Source organism: Coptis chinensis, chromosome 5, assembly GCF_015680905.1.
Source record: "Coptis chinensis isolate HL-2020 chromosome 5, ASM1568090v1, whole genome shotgun sequence".
NCBI classification, from domain to species: Eukaryota; Viridiplantae; Streptophyta; class Magnoliopsida; order Ranunculales; family Ranunculaceae; genus Coptis; species Coptis chinensis.
The window spans coordinates 85,030,508-85,050,908 of record NC_141460.1 but is presented as its reverse complement, the minus strand read 5'-3'; the positions used below and the strand labels follow the sequence as shown (position 1 = coordinate 85,050,908).

General features: G+C 35.1%; 1 protein-coding gene and 1 long non-coding RNA gene across 2 annotated transcripts; both read right to left on the bottom strand.

Moving 5' to 3' along the window:
- Positions 1 to 341: 341 nt before the first annotated feature.
- On the bottom strand, positions 342 to 1,214 carry LOC147499544 (uncharacterized). The gene is made up of 2 exons (XR_015194487.1): positions 977 to 1,214; positions 342 to 521 (listed from the first exon to the last, which is right to left on the bottom strand). It is a non-coding gene; the product is annotated as an uncharacterized LOC147499544 (long non-coding RNA).
- A 6,811-nt stretch (positions 1,215 to 8,025) lies between these two features.
- On the bottom strand, positions 8,026 to 14,960 carry TT8 (basic helix-loop-helix (bHLH) DNA-binding superfamily protein). Its single transcript, XM_086561295.1, has 7 exons — positions 14,450 to 14,960; positions 13,924 to 14,178; positions 11,344 to 11,440; positions 10,931 to 11,002; positions 10,259 to 10,823; positions 8,618 to 9,489; positions 8,026 to 8,516 (listed from the first exon to the last, which is right to left on the bottom strand). Exons 1-7 carry the CDS (start codon positions 14,551 to 14,553, stop codon positions 8,388 to 8,390), a joined length of 2,094 nt encoding a protein of 697 aa, XP_086417421.1. The 5' UTR covers positions 14,554 to 14,960; the 3' UTR covers positions 8,026 to 8,387.
- Between the last annotated feature and the right edge of the window lie 5,441 nt (positions 14,961 to 20,401).

Sequence of the window (20,401 nt, the reverse complement as noted above, 5' to 3'; positions counted from 1 at the left end):
TATCAAATTAATAACATTTTGTCTGAAAACGCTATCAAATTAATAGCATTTTTTATAGCGTTTGTTAAGAATGCAATAAATTCCATAGCGTTTCTACCTCAAAACGATAGCATTTCTTTCATGCTATTAAACTTCTATAGCGTTAGGAAAATGCTATTGTTTTTGTTAATATAAAATCAGAATATTCAAATGCATACTAAATTTATTAAATTAGCGAATGAAAAAGAAATTTAATCCAGATGGATTCGAACCATCAACCTCTCAATTATTTGAGCGCTCTTCCATTTTGAGCTTATGGATCCATTGTATTACACAATCTCATTATACTTGAGTACACAATCTTATTATACTTGAGGAAACGCAAGAATGCATAAATTAATCAACGGTACCAAAGGATTTGATCAAAACTTAATTACCAATTCCTTTCCTTGGCATATGATCCAACAGTACCAAAGGGTTTGATCAAAGCTAAACAGGGTTGCCATTATCTTTGAAGTTTCGTTCTTCCGGCTTTATGAAGACTAGCAAAAGGAAAAAAAAATAAAACATCTTTTAGTCCATATTGTAGAAAGAAAGGAAAGCTAAAAATTGGCTTACCTAAAGTAAGTGGTCACTAACAATATCTGATTCTATAGAAACAAATATATACATGCATTTAACAACCAACCAAAAAACTTTTTCAATATTTAACGACAGGGCTCAAACACTATTATTTTTATTTCTATTGTTTGGACACAAGCTAGCATTTTTCAGATTGTGGTTGTTGGACGTAAGCTAGTATTATATACTGGTTTGTTTAGATGAAAACAAGGTAAATAGGACCCACGTCATATGCAATTAATCGGTGACAACAAACAATCCCCTAGTTGCATGACACGATTTAACTGTTGTGAAACCATAAGCAACAAAACAATAACAAAACTGCATGATGCTTACAGAGTTGTTACTATCACAAGGCAAGGGGCAATTCAGGTACCTTTAGAGCTTCCATTACTGCCTCTTAGTTGCGCTTTTGTCAAACCATATTAGGGCTTGTGTCATGGACAACCTCACTAACTTTCTAAATTCAGAATCAACTATGAAACCCATTACAGATTTTTCATGAGTTATTACCGCCTAACAAAACAAAAAAATATATCACTGAATTAACAAAATGGATTTGAATGTCATTTGGAGAAAACAGAACCAATATCAAATCTATCAATATTGTTACGAACCAGGAAGCCACATAGCATAGAAATTGAATAATCATTATTAAATAATATTCCAGATCCTTTTCAGTAGCAATGCAGCACATTGTCTTGAAAAGCAATCCAAGTAATTCAATAGCTTAAACATTTTGTAGTTGAACTTGCAAACCAACATTCAATATGTCTACATAAATGCAAATATTATGAAAAATAATAGGAGAATACCAAATGATTAGGACCATAGCTAACCTAGAAATGTTGGAAGTCGGGAGCATCAAGTAAGGTTTTAAACTTCAATTGATAGAGAAGAAGCTACAAGGCCAGCAACATGAATTATATTACTTGAAGTAATATAATTCACTTTCTTAGAAACTTTACTAGTCACTCCTGTAATGCAAAGTTTCAAATGATTGGTCTGGGTGATGTAGCAAGAGTATAGTAGATAACAGTTTAAGAAGTTCTAATGAACTACACTGCTGTACTACTTGAAAATTTGGTTTAAGGGAGCCTCTTATAAGACCTTCAAATTCAATTGCCTCTAGTTTATATAGTGAAATTTGCTCAACAATAAATCAAGTATTCCTTGAGAAAAAATCAATGAAAAAGAAGTAACCCTTCACAACTCTGTAAAAGCGGTGCTTTCAAAATAGCGTTGGGTGTATTCAAGTTAGCGTTTAACCTTTCAACGCAACCAAAGTAGACTAACCACGTTGAGAATGGAAAACTGGACATCCCAATATGAAACTTCTTACTACGTGTACAAAGGACCATGCCATGGAAAAATGACTAGTCCATCGTAGACATACACACACACACACAAGTCTAAACCTAGAGAGTAGTGACTACCTTTCTACCATGGACTCAAAGCAAGCCTATCGACACAGCAAGCACGAGTAGCACATACATAGACTAAAGTAGCTATGGACACAAACCAGGCCTAATATATAGGAAAAATAAGTTGTGAAAACAAAACAACCTATCAATATACTTTGTTATCATAATTAAGAGGAACTCTAGAATCTGCACACACAAACATCCTTGTGAAACTAAAATAACTATCATACTGCAACAATTATCAATCAAAAAGTGAACCGTGAATGAATTGAAACCTTTTCAAAATTGAAAGAATTTTTTTAAGATGCAAGGTCAAAGCTTTTATCTTTAGTTCTTTACACAAGTACAAATACTACATTCACAAACAAGCAAAGATATGGTCTGTCACGTTATAAAATCCAAGGATTTGAAATTATTACTTACATGTCTCATACTGGGCCAATTGAACAAAAAGCTTTTAAGTCGTACAAAGAGAGAAAAAGAGAAATTGACAATAAGTTTCCCAAATTTGGTAACAATCCATTCCAAATTCTACAAGTATAAGAAGAATGTCCATTGCAAACCTTTAATAACCACATAATCCACATAAGCAACCGAAATAAAAAGGGTGGGTGAGATAGTATACATACAAATGAAATAGACTGTCCTCCCAACCAATAAGGTGGTGAATGAATAGTAGGCACTAAAGCAATTAAAATGCCAACTTAATGATCACCATCACTAGAGTGACAAGATACTACAACAAACTGAAATACATTGTGAAGCAACATTAACAAGCAACAACACCTTTCACCCATAAAGCTAAGGTACACATTATTACCATTATCATCTATCCTGCAAGTAAATGAAAATCGATTTTGTAAAGGCTAGGGTATAGTACATGCATACTGAATTTAATCCCATCTTCTACAATAAAACTATATTCGAGTCTCATACATATCGAACTTATAAGTCTTTTAGCAACTGAAAATAAGGGTTGTAAAATATAGAGAGACAGATTCTATATCCATAAAACAACGTAACTTTGGGATTGATTCATGAATGTTTGAACACGAATAATGAATGGACTGGATAGTTGACACTAACGTGCGTATAGTACTGCCCAACCTTCACTAAGGATTGGTTATTGAAGCAGTTTTTTGCAGGTCTTAAGAGAGACGAATACCCTATAAATTCTAATTAGTATGAGTAGACTAAGGTCTAAAATTATAGAGATGGAAACATTACCTTAACTAATCTAAAAGAAAGCAAACACCAATCAAAAGTCAAAACATGTTTATGATGAATAGATAAATGTTTTCCACACTAACAAACAGAAGAAGAAATCCACAATTCAAAAAAAATGATAAATGATAAATCTTCAATAGAAAAGTTGGTTCAAATCAACAAAAAAACAAACCTTTGACTGACGCTTCATTCCAAGGGTTCAAATTCTGCCATACTTTGCTTCAATCTATCGTCATTTGCAGGTTTATTAGCCCAAACACTTTCTTATCGAATTCCCAAATCCCTCTTCACTTCGATGGGTTCACACAATTATGAAACCACGAAAATTGAATAGTTGGAAGTGGAATACATAGAATCAAATCAATTTGAGGGGGAACCCCTAGATAAGGACGAGAAAGACAACCTGCGCGACTAGAAGAGGCAACATGTTTTATTTTATTTTTTGTTTTATGATGTTTCATATGTTAACACTATACCACACGTGTTAATACCGAAACTCACACGCATTAAGTTAGTCGGTACCCCATCATTGCGTTCATATCTAAAAACGCAATTAAACTTGGTGGAAACAATTGCGGAAAGGACAAAAACGCTATCTCAAAAATTTTAATAGTGTTTTTTAGCAAAAGCAATCAAATAGAAGCTATCTATTGTCATTTTTCTAGTAGTGTCTGTGAAATTTTAGAAGGAAATAGTAAAACCAGTATGAGAAAAAAGAAGGAATAATAAACATACCCCCAATTAATTGCTTGTAGATTCTCTGATCTTTGTATTAGAGATAACAATCAGCCACCGCAGACGCTTGGCCTTCATAATACTCTTGAGCAGTTGTTCTAACGGCAAATGTGCTCACTTTTATAGGTTGATCACCTGTTTCTCCCCTTCTCTAACAAGAATCACTTAGTATTTGGATCGGCTTCTTACCTTGTAATACAGGCAACGTCAAATGAATCCATAAACCAAAAAAATACCAGCAGTAAATTAAAGGTTGAGTGCAAGATCTATCTTTGCAAGAATTAAAGGTCGAAAGTGCTCCAAACTGCAGTAACAAAAACATGTAAAAAAAAATACCAAAGGGAAGCAAGCCCATGGCAGCAGCAGCTGCACCAAAGAACACCCGGCCAGCCAGCAAGCACCCAAAGACACACTCCATCCAAAGACGCACACACACTCACCACACCAACCAAAGCGAGCATCCCAAGCACCACTAAATTCTCAAAGGCAAAAAATAAGGAGTAACAAAGTTACAAAATAAGATGTTTTATATATTCCCTCATTGCATTCCGACTTGACAAAAGTTACCAACGTCTTGGCTAAGTAGATAAATGCCTCAAAGATCGACCACCTATTCTCTAGGCATTTGAACCATAAACCAAATTTCGATAAATGAAAAGAGAAAGCACTCACCACCACCTGCACACACACTAGCTAGCAGTACACTCACATTACCACATCCACACACTCACACACTAGCTAGCAGCACACTCACATCACCACCTGCACGCACTCATGCACTAGCTAGCAGTACCCGTAGCACCAGTCCAGTACCACCACGTGTCACTCGGAACAAGATAACCATACAAATATATAGCTAAGTTAATGTGAAACTTTTATTCAATATAATTAGAATGAACAAAAAACCTGAAATTTAAGAAAACAGCCCATATACACTTGGGTCATGCATCCATATGCTAGGTTCCTAGGCTAAGTAAACAACTCAAAACATATACGTTTAAGGTAATAGGTATCAAGAGTTCCAAGGGTGAAACAAATGTAACAACAAAGAAGCAACAGACATAAGAGCTATAGTTACCCGAAAAGAGCTATATAGATATTCTAATTGACTAGTCCAACTTGCATCTAATGTGTTTCACAATCCAATAGCTAAAAATAACTAGTGGGTGTGACATACATAATTGTGGCAAGAAAAATTATCTTTATTATATGACATTTGGGCATAGTAGAAATGGGATCACCTATTGATGAATTGAAGATAGATTAGTAAGAAGAGTTACACAAACCTGTAAAATGTCTCATGAATAAAGGAATGCACAGAATAATATCTAGATGCATAAGACATTATAAAGGAATAAAAGACACGCATTAGTAGAAACTAATACAAGAACTGCTTTTTCCAGACCTTCAATGTTTTAGAAAAAAACATTTAACAGCCAATACACACCACTTACATACTAGCATTATGCATTTAGTGAGTAAAAACCGTTAATGTATATATTGTACTTTGGTATGTGATATGCTAACCAACATTCATATTTTGGACAAGCGGTTAGGGAAGAACATCATGTCAACTTCTTACATAAGGTATGCAGCATCACAAAATCCAAAAACAATAATGATACAAAATTACAAACAAGGTATCTAAAACAATGAAAGCAAACCTTTTCAGGCGTGAACTATCACTTAACCATGCAAGTTTCCACGAGTCATAACCTTCCTTTCCTTCAATTCTATTAATTGGCCCAACCCTTCAAAACCAGTAAAAATATATATACTTAAAAATCAAAAAATGAAAATGCTGCTTAAATTCAAAGAAGATGTCATTGTTATTTAAGGGCATGGAAGGTCAATTTACTCTCCTACTTCTTCAAGGGCATGGATGCAGACAAAGGCAATGAAAGCTTGTTGCAAAAGAATATTCACCATTGCTTATAGGTCGGCTAAATTTGCTTCAATCTTCACCACTCTGTCATTTATCATGGTATCACCACGACAAGGTAATTTTTAAGTAATTGTTTGAACATTTAGATTACTAACCATTTTGAACAAGTAACGGAGGAACTCCAAACAACCATACCTACCAATGTGATGGCAATCGAATGTTTTAAGGAACAATATAGTGAGAAAATCATACCAAAAAAGAGAGCTTCAAGGTTTCGATCTAAGGTTGCCAAACACTGTACCACAACTTTAAAGAACCCTGAAAAAATTCAAAAGAAAGTTTTTTTTTTAATTAAAAACAAAGATGAAATTGTAACAATTGAAGATGGAATTTTTTAAAAAGGAGAAGATGAGTTACGATAGAAGCCTTTGCTTTGTTTTGAGATGAGAGGAATGAACAAATTTTGATGGGGCGGTGATGGTAAACATGGTGGTGGGGTGGTTGGAGGTGGTGGCGTTTTCGGACTTGACGGTGGAAAGTGAGAAATTCAGACGTGGTGGTGGCTGTGTTTGTTTAGTGATTAGTGAGGGTTTGTTTTTTTGGGGGATGAAAAAAAATAAGCACTCTTTTGATTTTTGGGAATTTCCATTTCTTTTGAGGTTGGGCTAAAATTGGGCGTTGAAGTCCAACAATGACCCACCGACCATAGCAGTTGTCCAAAAAACGCAATCAATTTTATTGCGTTATTCATCCAAACGCAATCCTAAGTTTTCCAGGTACAGAGATTAATAGCACGGAATGAATAAACGCTACCTTTAAAGTTTTTATAGCGTTTTTTTATAAATGCTATTAAATAAAAGCTATCTATGTGCCTTTTTGTAGTAGTGCAACATCAACTACATATAATAATACGCCTCCCACATCTAAAAGCACAGAGTATTACATAAGTCAAGGCCACTTGAACCCAAAACAATATAAGTCAAGGCCACTAAAACCAAAACTAAAATATAAAATCTCAGTAAAAGTTTAAGAGATTTTGTATGAGTTTACATTTAAATGTTGGTTTTGGTCATTCATTTATAACAACAACAGAAGATTTAAGAATCAGACAATCATAACAGTCATATACATAGATGAGCCCAGAAAGTTTTTTTCTTGCTTTTTTTTACATTTGTTTTTGTGTATCTAAAAACTCTTATTTTTCATTGTTTTGCCAACTTACATTTATATTTGTTAGAATATATCAGTATTAGAATATGTCAGTATTATACTATGTCCAATATGGAAAGTCCCATGTTTCTATAAGTGTGGACATCCATATCTAGTAGTTTCTATTATCATGTTTTAGGTTAGTATAAGTATGTAACTCTGGGTAGAGAACAATCTCTCTCAGACTCTCTCAACCTAAGAACTCTTTAACCCTAATAAATCTCTAGTCTTCTTGACTTCTTTGGTCTTCTTTTTGGTGTCTTTAATATATCAATATCATAACTCTCCTAGCATCACCACTAACACAGAATTTAACAATATTAAGCAATAATAATCTTAAAATGGAAACTATGATGTTGTGTATCTAAAATAGTGTGTTCAAGTTACTAAGATTAAGAGGAGGGATATAAGGACTCTGCGTATGATTTGCATAGCCGACCTTTAAAATCAATGTTGTGTAAGAATCCGTGACTGCTGGAGTTTGAGAATTAAATGCTGCGGCAGTATAAGGCCAATGTTTGGCCATACACAATCTCAATTAGTTGTTTATGATCTTTGGCAGAAAACCCTTGTTTTGTTGCTCTTTAAACCTATCAGACAAATGTGCTGCATGATTGAGTGCAATCATAACAAACACATACACACAAATATACACAGTAACGAAAAGTGTAACTGGCAACAACGCCAAAAACAATGTCCTAGTTTAACATATCTTTAGGACATCAACGTTTTGCCAGACTTGGGTCTGACCAGGCCAGTGATCGGGGTCACATCCGAGAGAGAAAATCTACTTTCTAGCTTAGTGGATTTGACCAGTGATACCACTTCTCTATGGTGTATTAGGCCTCCACATTGTGTTAATAGTTTACTTTTCAATGACTTAAATGTTGTTTGTACATTTCGTAACATCACAAAAATAAAAAATAATAATAAAAAAAAAAAACATCAACGTCTAAGAAAATAGATTACACTTGAGTTCACTAAAAAGATTCCCATGCATCACTAAAAAGATCATCCATGTTTTTTTTTTTCGAGGAATATGATTTTGAATTTTCCACCTTCATTAAAATCGATGTCTATTTTATTGAAGGATAAACATGATTGTATTTTACTGAAGGAGGGCAATTCAAAATTCTTCTCCTAAGGATTTTATTGGGTTTTAGAAGCCACATAAAATCAAGAATTTACAATCTCTCAAATACCTAGAGGTCTTAGTTTCACAGCAGTCATCTAATTGTACACTAACACTATAACGCGGCCCATTAGCAGCAACTGATCGACCCTCCAAACCCATACTTGATTTGAATTTAGTATTGGGATATTGGCCCTCCAACCCGTACTTTATTTGAATTTAGTATTGGCATATTAATGATCTGATATATTGCCCTTTTTACTTCTACAATTGTCACCTTCTTTCCACTACTAACCTCCTTCACCTGTAATTAACAACTCCAACAAGTTAAAGTAATTATTAACACGCCAAATACAATTATTAACAAGAAATATATATGCATTGATAAGAAGATCAAGATAGTACCTTAGCACGCAACTCCGCGGCAAATACACCATTGTTAGATGAAGATTGAACTGCTGTGACCTCCATCCGAAGCTCTTTAAGTGTTTGCATGATCTCAAGCAACAAATCTTCTCTATAAGCACACTTCATTTCCAATAATGCGTCACACTCTATAATGGACACCTCTACAACATTTCCAACCAATAGCGGCGGATCCAACACCTTAGTTTTAAGTCCACCACTCCCTTCTACTATCCTAATTTTTCTCTTATCAGACCCAGGACTTAACCCCACCCGGTCTTGCACCACCACACTACTACTATTCCCTTGCACCTTAACATTACCTGCCTTCAAAGTATCCACGCTTTTCCAGCGTTGATCTCCATCCCGATTAAGTAACTCGAGGTCATGTATTCTTTTCCTAAGTTGTTTTAGGTACTCAATTGTATCACCAAGTATTGAGGCCTTGTCCATTTTAGTGACAAATGGGACTAATGAACGTAAAATAATAAAACGCTCATTTAGCTTCTCTCTTCGCCTACGTTCAGCAAGTACATGGTTTGCACTTAATTCATCTTGAGATGTACTTCTCCTTATCACTGTGCCACCGTCTCGAGGTCTTGGAGAATTTTCTTCGTGGTGTTTGTTATGTAAAGTTGGTACATTGAAGAGTATGTACTTGAGAAAAAATTGCGACGTGCCATCTGATGGTGAGTGGGTTAGGTGCATGTTCTTGTGATTCCATTTTGAGAACGACGATTGCGATGAGGAGTACCCAAGGCAGCCAGCCGATGAAGATTCTGATAACCGGCTGGAATTTCGTTGAAGAATCGTTGACACTGTTTGAGAGTAATGTGAATCCTCTTGAGATAATTCCTCCATTTCAGCAACTTCTGTGAAAACAAAATTCACAACAAAAGTCAAGAAAAAATTTATTTTTCGTTGTCCCTAATGAAAATTTATTTATTTATTCATTCATTTGTTTTGTTTCTTTTTCTTTGGTAATCAATTTATTTTGTATTTTCTTAAAACTGCTACACAGAAAGTTTTGTCAATGTCTAAGTTAGAGTGGTCCCATAACAACGGATCGATATCTCTAATTATATATATAAAGGCCCACCAAATCAATTTCCACACCAAATTTTGATTGCCTTGCATCTTCACTTGTCCCTCTTGATGTTTTTTTTTCGGTCCCAAAATATCTTATCACCATTAAAATTTGAGAGCGAATTTGTAAGCAGATTTGTCCACAAACACTTAAATAATTTTTTCGGACAGATAAATAACTTTTCTGGGCAGCCTCTTTCCGATTTTATAGACAACAAATAGTTGTATGTTCACAAAATTATTCTCTTAAAATTTATATATGAGTAAAGAAATGTTTAGGCCAACCTAATGTGTAGTTGTGTTTAACAATACTTGGCTGCATTTTGAAAAGTGAACTTTACACTTAATTGGTTGCGTCTTCCAAGTTCCCACTTCTAACCAATAAATCTTAATATTTTGATTAAAATTCCCACTCTAAATAACCAAGCCACGCACCAAAAATGTTGGGCATATTTGATGATGTTTAATTGTGGCCGTTAGTCCCTTTTAATTCTGGATTTTAACGTAAGGGTCTGGTAAAACTTATTTTGAGCATAGCTCTAACTAACTTCTTACCCGAAACTGGCGGTTGGATCCCGTTGCATAGCTGGTCATGCAGCAGTGGCCATCGGTTAGTCGAGTCAACTCTATGTTGAAGATTGGTGTGATTCATGGATTGACTCAAACCAAGCATATGCATTTCAGAGTCCAAATTGGAACCATCGTCTGGCGAGCCAAGCCGAATATCTTCTGACATTTCTATTTGCATTAATTCACTTGGCTCAGCCACAGCTTGAACCATAGCTACATTTTGTACAATAGAGTCATGTAAATGGAGCGGGTCAAGTGGAGTGGATTGGTGAATATTCTGACCCGTTTCAGCTTCAGAATCGGCTTCTCCATCTTCATCTTCTTCTTCTTCGTCATCGTCCACATTTTCATATTCTTCGCCTCGGTTGGCATTTGAAGGGGGATCCCTCGCTGAATACATTGCCAAAAGCGGAGACGAATGAAAATGGGGACGATTTGAAGTTGTACCCGGGTTGGAAGTTGAATGTTCTGAATGGGCCGGGTTTGGGTGGTGTTGGAAGTCAGTGAAGAAGCTTTTAACGTGTTGGACCAGCCCAAGGTCCTCCATAACCTGCTTGTCAATCAAATTAGCAGTTTTAGTTACCAATAAATTTCACAATTAGCTTCTATAGTTTAAATAACTAAATAGGTTGATATGAAATAATAGATTGAACTCACCCTCTCTGTGGTGCCAAGTTCGATGATTCCGTCGGCAAGAGGAATGCATAAAACTGTCTGCACACCAGCACTCTAGTGCATCATTGGCATCAATTCCAAAATGACAAGAATGAAGTTAGTTAAATTAAAATTATAAAAAGAACAATTTATAAACATGATTTTGATATCTCTGCCTTCATCTATAATTGAGTCTCTGGTAGAAACATTTGTTACTTTTTAATATCATACAATGACACAAAGGATATGTTGATCCCTACCATGATTTTGTATAAGTTTCTAAGCACTTCCTAAAAAAATTGCAAACTACTAGTCATTTGACAAGCTAGTCCAGATTTAAAGATGAATTGAAAATAGTAACTTACAAATAACACGGGCAAGCATTAGGGGTTCATAACTCCTACAAGAAATGGTACCTTCGCAAGGATGGCTCTAGAGAAAACTTTGCTGTCAGCTTCATTTGCACCTGTTAGCCATACATGCTGCTGTCTAGCCAGTGCTTTTCCAGGTAGCCTAGAAACAATAATATATACAATGTTACAACAAGCTTGTAAGAGATTGTCTGATAGCTGTGTATTGGTATGGTCCAAAATTTGAGTTTACTAGAAGCTATTTAGTAGTGATATTAGAACCTTCATTATCATCTCCGTAGCTCCTAAGCAACACCTTAAAACAAGCTTACGTACTCAAGAGCTCAGATGATAATGCTCACTATTATGCTTTAAGTAATCAAGTTCAAAAACCCATCAGTGATGGCAAGGTAGTTTGGCAATTCTGTGGCCGACCTTTTATGTAATAGCCCAAAGTAGGGATGCAAGTGGATATCCAAATATTCGAATCCGATTCGAATTCGTATTCGAAAAATCAGATATTATCCAAAAATTTCAAATATTTGATTCGGATAATTTTTTATGTTCGAACTGGTTTCGGATACGAATTCGGAACTGCCATACCGCATCCAAAAATATCCGATCCGATTTAAAAAATTAATAGTTATTATATATATAATTAATTAATTTATTATTGTATTAAATATTATATAAAATCAATCTTATTTGCTTTGAATAAATCATAAAACTATTATAATAATAATAAATGGCAAGTATATATATTTATAATAGTTTTTATAGTGGTAAAATGAATTATTCAAAGCAAATAAAATTTTAATTAATATTAATTTTCAGATCGGATATTATCCGATATCCGAAATCGGATTCGGATAAAAATTTTAATATCCGTCGGATTTGGATTTGGATACAGGCATATCCGAATCCAAACCTATCCGTTTGCACCCCTAATCCGAAGCCTCCAATTATTAACCGTTAATTAAACTGTTCCTAGTGGCCAATTGAAAATTTCTCCAAGTCTACTGGGATTCATCTTGTAGTGGCCATTATTTTCTAAGAGTATTAATGAATACATACTAATCTATCTAATAAAAGAGGTCGGTGTGGAGCCCTCAAGGTCCCCTCCGGCAGCTACAAATCCTCCTGACAAATTATGACACTGCAGATCCAAAAACTTATGGGTATGTGCAGTTTATTATTTGGGCACAAGAGTATTGGATATATCATTGTTGATTTGGTCACACTGCCCGGTTTATGGGCTGGGCTTTTATTATTTGGTGGGTTGGGATTTTTTTGGGCCTAAATTGAAACAATAGGCTATATACTAATATACTAGGCTAAATGGTATCATGTAAAGAATAGCCTTGGTAGTGTTGCTAGTCTAGTGGATGAGCTTTTACAGGGTCGGAATTTAGTGACCCCTGAAGAACTATTTCTTCAATTTTCCTTAAATCAAACAAGCTTTAGAATCTATTATATTGCCTGATCGACCACGCACCCTGCATATATATCTAGCAAAAACTTGACAAAAACAAAGCTCAGGCAACAGATTTTCTTCTGACTCTAAAATAGAATCTTAAAAAGCTCCAAGGCTACAAGAAAGATGAAGACACATGAAGAGGTTCAACTAACTTTGAAGGTGAAAATCAAATTAAGTCAATCATAAAAGCTTTGGGCTACATGGTTAACATGTCGCTAGAATAGTTCTAAAAAGGGAAATCTAAAATGACAAATTGGTTCACTATGCATTTTGATGTGGATGTGCATTTACTCCTAAAGCATCCTAAAGTGTTCTATCAGGAAGAAAGAAACGGATCTAACTTAGACTTATATACTCTTCTTTTGTATATTTGTGTATTTAGTTCACATTTATTTCAATAATCTACTTGTCTGACTTCCACGCTTTCGCATATTCTTCCTATTTGTCTAGTTCTGCCATATTTTCTGCCTTGCATTGTTTAAGCCAATTAAATGCTCAAATTTGAGAATCGAAGTGGCAAGTTGATTTTACATTTAGCCATATTATCGAAAAAAAAAAAAGATTTTACATTTAGCCTATTCATATTACAATAAAATAATCACAGCTGATTTTTTAGATAGTGGGAGTTGTGGAGTGTGGACATGGATGGTACCTTGTAAAGGCAATCATTTTTCAATTATATGAACTCTTCAGTCTTCAGTTTCACACAAACACATAGGAGAGAGTACTTTCAACTTTTGAATATTTGTCAATTCTCTAGAAAGAAAAGATCAAAGTAAGCTATTTTATTTTTTTATAGTACTTGACAAGCTCTCCCTACAGGGTAAAGTAGCTAGAGTATGTAACAATTAACAATCCCAGTTATACAAACTAAATCAGCACACGGAGAGACACGCAAATAAGTTAACGCTCATTGCTAGTACTTCCATCATCCATTATTTTTTTAGATCTTTAGTCCATTATGGAGAGAGAGAGAGAGAGAGTATTTTCAACAATTCAGGACATACATTACAAGGGTAAATTAAAGTATTATCACGAAGAACGAAGCCTTTATTTCTGGCAAGAAGTCTTATCTAACTCTAAAAGTACATGTGTGATTCAGTGATTGGATGTCTTCAAATAATGAGTGATAAGTTAAAGAATGAGAAAGTAAAGATGTGCAGACTTACCCTACTCCTGGTGGAAAAGAGAAGGAGACAGACATAAGATAGAACCATTCGGATTCTGTCAAGTCCTCCGGTGATAATGCAGCGCAAGGACGGCGAGCTGGTTGGTTGGTCTCCTCGGCGGACAAGGAATCATATAGTTCCCTTAGCTGTTGGCTCCTTTGAAGTGAAGCCTCCTCAGAAGTAACCTCCATTGGCTGCACTGTCTTCCTTGTTTTAATAGCTCCATTGTAGTATCCATCTCCCCATACTAAGGCTCTGGACAACCAATTAACGCACACGGCATTCAATAACAAAAACTGGTTTTTGCTTTTCTATTATTCGCCGTGAAAGGAGCATCCATCAACATATTGTAAAAGTATGTAACACTCTACTTAATCCTATATTTTCCACAAAACATATATAATAGTAAAGGCCTTTAATGCGAGTAATTGATTGGATTGTTGCAAATTTTAACAAGAATATTTAGGCTAACAATATAATCAAAATAAGAGTTTGATTATATATATCTTGTTTCAAGAAAGCATACCCTTGCTGTGGACAGACTTGCCAAAAGAGACTATAAGTCCATTGAACAGATTGAACTGATGTTTGTAACATGTGCTGTAACCGAACACCTTGTTGAGTATTCATCACTGAACTTGGTGCAACACTAGAGTCCCTCAATCTGTAGATTCTTCAAAACAAATTTCTTTTTGGGCCGCAAAAGAATCAAAATTCAGATTCTATAGAGAAGGATTCATTTAAACAGTTGAATCATCAAAGATACGAAATAAAAACACAAGAAAACAAAAGAAATAAGTCTTTTGAAGCCCATAAAAAGCCACTTTTAGTACTTAGAAGAAAAAATTTCAAAAGAATAAGAAGAAAAAAAAAAAGAAGAAGAAGAAAAAGGAAAAGAAGAAGAAGAAGAAGAAGAGTGGAGTTGAAGAGGTGAGTGAGACTGAAGAAATTCTAAGGTGAGAAAGGATGAAAGTTGCATGGTAGTGTTAACTGTTAAGAAGATTGTTTGTTTGGGCTTTGACTGGTCGGTCCACCGGACAGTTCTCACTTGTATTGGTTGTGTACTTAATTATTTGTATTTGGATTAGTAGCCGTGGAATGTTACGTGGGGTTGGAAATTCTGTGCTGTTAGGTGAAGTTATGAGTAATATGTGAATATGTGATACATCAAAATTAGACGGCTGACGCTGCATCTCAAGTTGGCCTTCATGTCAATATGTCATCATGTGTCACTGCTTCCTCCAAAATGTAGCATTCTTACTCCTACAGCCTATTTAAATTAAGATGTATGCATCGAGATTTTCTTGCATTGAACTCTCAGGATGAACATCCTTCAACCTTTAGTACAATTTACTGGGACGAAAGCTAGTTAGGACGCATATCACAAAGAAAAAGCTAGTGAGGATGCAACATTCATACTGTTCTATTGGAATATAATTTCTGCAACCAGAACAAACTATGAATACAAGATGGCTGAGGCACGGATCATTATACTCTCTTTAAGGTTGTTTCGAGTCTGTCAGGGCCGGGCCTGAACTTTGAGGAGCCCAAGGCAAGTTTCTTAAAATGGGTCTATATTATTGAGAAAAAAACCAAGTCTTTTACACAAGGGGACATGGGCCAATGTTTGAGTGGACTGGACTGTACATAATTTGACTGGACTGAACAACCTTGAGTCCTTTACACGTGGTTTAGTGGGTATATGATTATACTTGGGGGCCCAAAATTTGACTAACAAGCTGGGGGCCCTAGGCGGCCGCCTAGTTGGCCTGCCCTCAGAACCGGCCCTAGCGTCTGTTCCTCTTTATGCAGACATACCACGTCAACCTTCAAGATACAAAAGTCAGTTATTACTTTTCTCTGTTTACTGCACACAAACCAAAAAACAAAAGGAAGAACAACGATACTGATCTTATGATTGTCCAAAATGTAGTTTAGAAAGTAGTTTTGTAGATACTGTATAGGCTGCTCGTAGAGGAGTATATATAGAGACAAGAAACGTGGAGCACATAAGGATCGGAGTCTACTAGTCTACTACGTTTCTGTTTCCAATCTATATCCAATTCTGTTTCCAAACCTATCGGAAAAAAAGTTTACCAAAAAGAAGATAAGGGATCAAAGAGCCCAAGCCCAAGCCCAAGTTCACCTCTTGTTTTATTCAAAACAACACAACATTTCCCCACTTATTTTTGATAAAAACAAAATATAAAATATATTTAAGGGCAATCAATATCAGTTTCAACATGTTATACATAAATAAAGGTGTCCAAGACTTAAACCTTTACAAAGTGAAAATTACTCAAAGTATAAGAGTTATAAGTGATTAAGTCTTAAACTTAGGTCTTGAGTATACAATAAGTTAGAATCATGCATAACACATCCAATGTTCTCCTTTCATGTCCTGCACATTAAAGGCCATGTGCTCTCTTCCTGGATTCGTGAATAACTAGAGAATCAGCCCTCATTCTCATAGAAAGCGGCTTGTACTTTCACATTCACTAGGTGAGTCTATCAAGAGTGCTCCTATAGCTATGCACTCCGCCCATAAGGACCACAGAACTTCATTAAGAGTTTTTCCCAGAAAACCTCAACATTTATTATCGTTTCAGGATCTCATACATTTTACTATCCAACTATGGGACAGATAAGTAACAATGTATGTCTCACAACCAACATTATATGACTTGTTCTTCCCTTTAAACCTAGTTCTTGAGATCACCAGTCCCCAGGTTGGGTTACCATCATAGATGTTTATCTTTCAATTGGCTTCAGTCCCATGCTAGTAGAGCAGTCAACATTATATCTCTAGACAGAGCTTTGGTTTGTGAATCTACAAGGTTATCTTTAGATCTCACAAAATCAAAATAATATGGACTCTTCTAGTAATAGCTGTAATGCTATCAACAAAGTATCATTATAACTAATACCGTCTATCTTAGACTAGTATATGAGTAAGAGGGCCTTGTACTCAACTAGCTTCTTCACTCGTACTAGCCAAAGCAATAATCTCAGACTCTATAGCATACTATGCTATAATGGTCTGTTTCTTGGACTTTCAAGATACAACACCTCCACCAATGCTAAACACATAGCCACTGGTGATCTCGAAGTCTTCCAAAAGGATGTTCCAATCCGAATATATTGCCTGCTAATGTACATGCAAATAACACCTACTGCATAGGCAATGCCAGGTTTTATACAATCTGTAGCTTATCTCAAACTACCAATGATATTTGCATGTTCCTTCTGATTCACAGGTTCACCATTATTCGCAAATAATTTAACACATAGATAAAAAGGACTACTCACAGTCACGCAATCAAAGTAGTTATACTTCTTCAATATTTTTTCAATGTAGTGTGACTGATCCAATCATATGCCATCAGATGATATTGTAATTTTGATTCCCAACATTACATCAGCCTCACCTAAGTCCTTCATATCAAAGTTAGAAGACAACATGTTCTTGGTATCTTTCATAACATGTAAATTAGTTACAAATATTAGTAGATCATCAACATATAATCATATAATAACACATATCCCATCATAATACTTATAATAAATGCACATGTCACTTTCATTTATCTTGAACTCACTGGTAATTATAAAGTTATCAAACTTCTCATGCCACTATTTAGGTGCCTGTTTCAACCCATAAAGTGACTTAAGTAATCTGTATACCTTTTTATCATTACCTGGTTCCACGTAATCTGTTGCCTGATCCATGTAAATCTCATTTTCTAAATCCCTATTTAGAAAGGCTGTCTTAACATCCATCTGATGAATAACAAGATTATGAACAACAACAACAGAAAATAATACTCTAATGGATGTTATCCGTGTAACAGGTGAATATGTTTCAAAGAAACCAAAGTTCTCTCTTTGTCTAAAGCTCTTGATGACAAGCCTTGCTTTAAACTTATCCACTGAACCATCAGTTTTAAACTTCCTTTTTGAAATCTATTTGATTCCTATAGTTTTACAACCAATAGGCAAATCAACAAGTTTCTAAGTTTTGTTTTCCTTGAGAGAATCAATCTCACTTGAATGACTTCTCTCCAAAACTTGAAATCAAAAGATGTGAGAGCTTCTTCAATGGAGGAGGGATCTCCTTCCAAAGTACAGTGACAAAGTCGGGTCCCAAAACCTTAGTGACCCTAAGCTATTTTATATCTTCTAGGTTTATCTTCTGCATCTATAATCCTATCATACAATCTAGATATGTCAGTGTCAGAAACATCAATATTAGGGGCCTTGTAGGATAATACCCCCACTAGCACCCCCACTATTTCTAGATAAATAGGGAAATCTATCTTCAAGAAACTCAGCATAAGATAATCAACAAAAATATTTACTCTTCATATCTACAAAAATGTAGGCATTGCTATCCATAATATTGACTACAAAGACACACTCAAAAGCCTTACTCTCAAGCTTTGAGATTTTAGGATCATGCTTCCTTACAAAAGCCATACATCCCCATATTTTGGAGTAACTCAAATTAGGCTTCCTATTCTTCCATAGCTAATAAAGTGTAACTTTTGTATTAGAATTAGCAATCCTATCCAACACATATATAGCATATAATCAAAACAGCTTCATCCACAAATTTGAGGGTGCTCCAGAACCAAGCAACATAGCAACAAATTAATCCCTTTAAGTGTTATGTTCTTACGTTCATCTACTCCATTCATTTCAGGTGAATAAAGAGCTATCATCTCATGAATAATATCATGTGATTGCAAGAAAAAGATTAAAATCAGCATAGCCATATTCAGTACCTCAATCACTTTGAATTATTTTAATGTTTCTATCATGCTGATTTTGAACCTCAAGTACATAAGTTTTAAAAGCATCAAAAGCATTACTTTTATTCTTCAGCAAATAAACATATGCATACTTCGAACAATCATCAATGAAAGTAATAAAATATTTTTTACCACCTCTAGTCAGAACACCTTCAAGCTCACAAATATTAATGTATACCAAGTTTAGCAGATTTGTACTTCTTTCAACTGACTTGTGACTCTTCTTTGTGATTTTGGCCTTAGTGCAAGATTCACCGTGTACAAGATCATCATCATTCAAATTAGGAATTAAATCAAGTATGCTTATGTTCTTAACATATTTCTTATTAATATGACATAATCTACCATGCCAAACATTAACAGAACAAAAAATCATGTAAGTAGACGTATAAGATTATTAAGATCAACAATATCCAATTCGGTCTATACACCTAACAATCTCCACCTTGGACTGAAACTGATCTAACCGAACTATCGGCTTTGTCTCACCAATCAGGCATGACCAGAGCCAAGCCTAGAGACCATCTATGGTACCCTCACAGATGTCTCACCCAAGACTGATACTGTCCATAACCTTAGCCATCATTTGGCCCAAGTCTCAGTTGGACCTCATCTAAGGTGTGGGGTTCTATATCAATAGAAGTGTAGCTCCATTACTACTTGATGTGCAGTGGGATCAACAAATTAACTTCAATATCTCCTTACATGCATATCCCTTACAAACAAAGACACCAAACTTGGTGATCATATATATACAAAAGAGAAATTAATCTCACACAATTATATCTAGTCAATGCAAAAAAAACTTTCAATGCATGTTAATCAACACCCAGTGCCACAACATATTGACAAGATAAATAACTAGAACATATAGCCTTAGATTTTAAATTTCTTTAAATTAAAAACTAGCATGTAATTCTAACTTTCAAATCATCTTATAATATAAAACAAAGAATTATATGTATTTGGTAAAGAGTACGATACCTATCCGATTGAAAAATTGAATTATCACGTTTCGCTATTCAGCTGAAAATTGGCCCATAAAGAACTGTAAAACTAAATTAGCTTTGGACGTATTAGGCTTCAAGCCATACACCGTTGGAAACATCTCTGAGTTAGCTTTCTAACGCAAAAAGCGGATTGTGAATCTGATCATCAAGCAAAAAGTTATAGCTGTTTTCGTCAGAACTGTCCCACCATTCCGAATTTCAAACCATTTTTCCTTTTTCCGACAATCTCCGAATTCCGAACTCTTCAATAATCTACTGTTTGGCAATGGTATTATTAGCAAATTAAACTTGGTAACAAACTTTTACTCCTGGGTCGGGTATGGCCTCCAGCAGGTGGCTCAATGGACTAGCAATATCAAAATAAACCAAAAAATTAGATTCATACTTATGTCAAATATCTTTATTTATTCAACTTGCGGCATGATACATCTAGCTGTACGTCGGGACACAACGGGTCTTACTCTTTCCTAAACATCTTTTGTGGAAAAGATGTTTTCAAGGCATGCATGCAATGCGTTTCTCATTCAACCATAGTTCGGGATTTCGGAATTCCGATAAATCCAAAAACCAAAATCCAGTAAATTTCGACCCTATTATATTCGGAATTTCGAATTCTTTCGGAATTTCAATTATTTCGACACTATATTTAAAATTTCA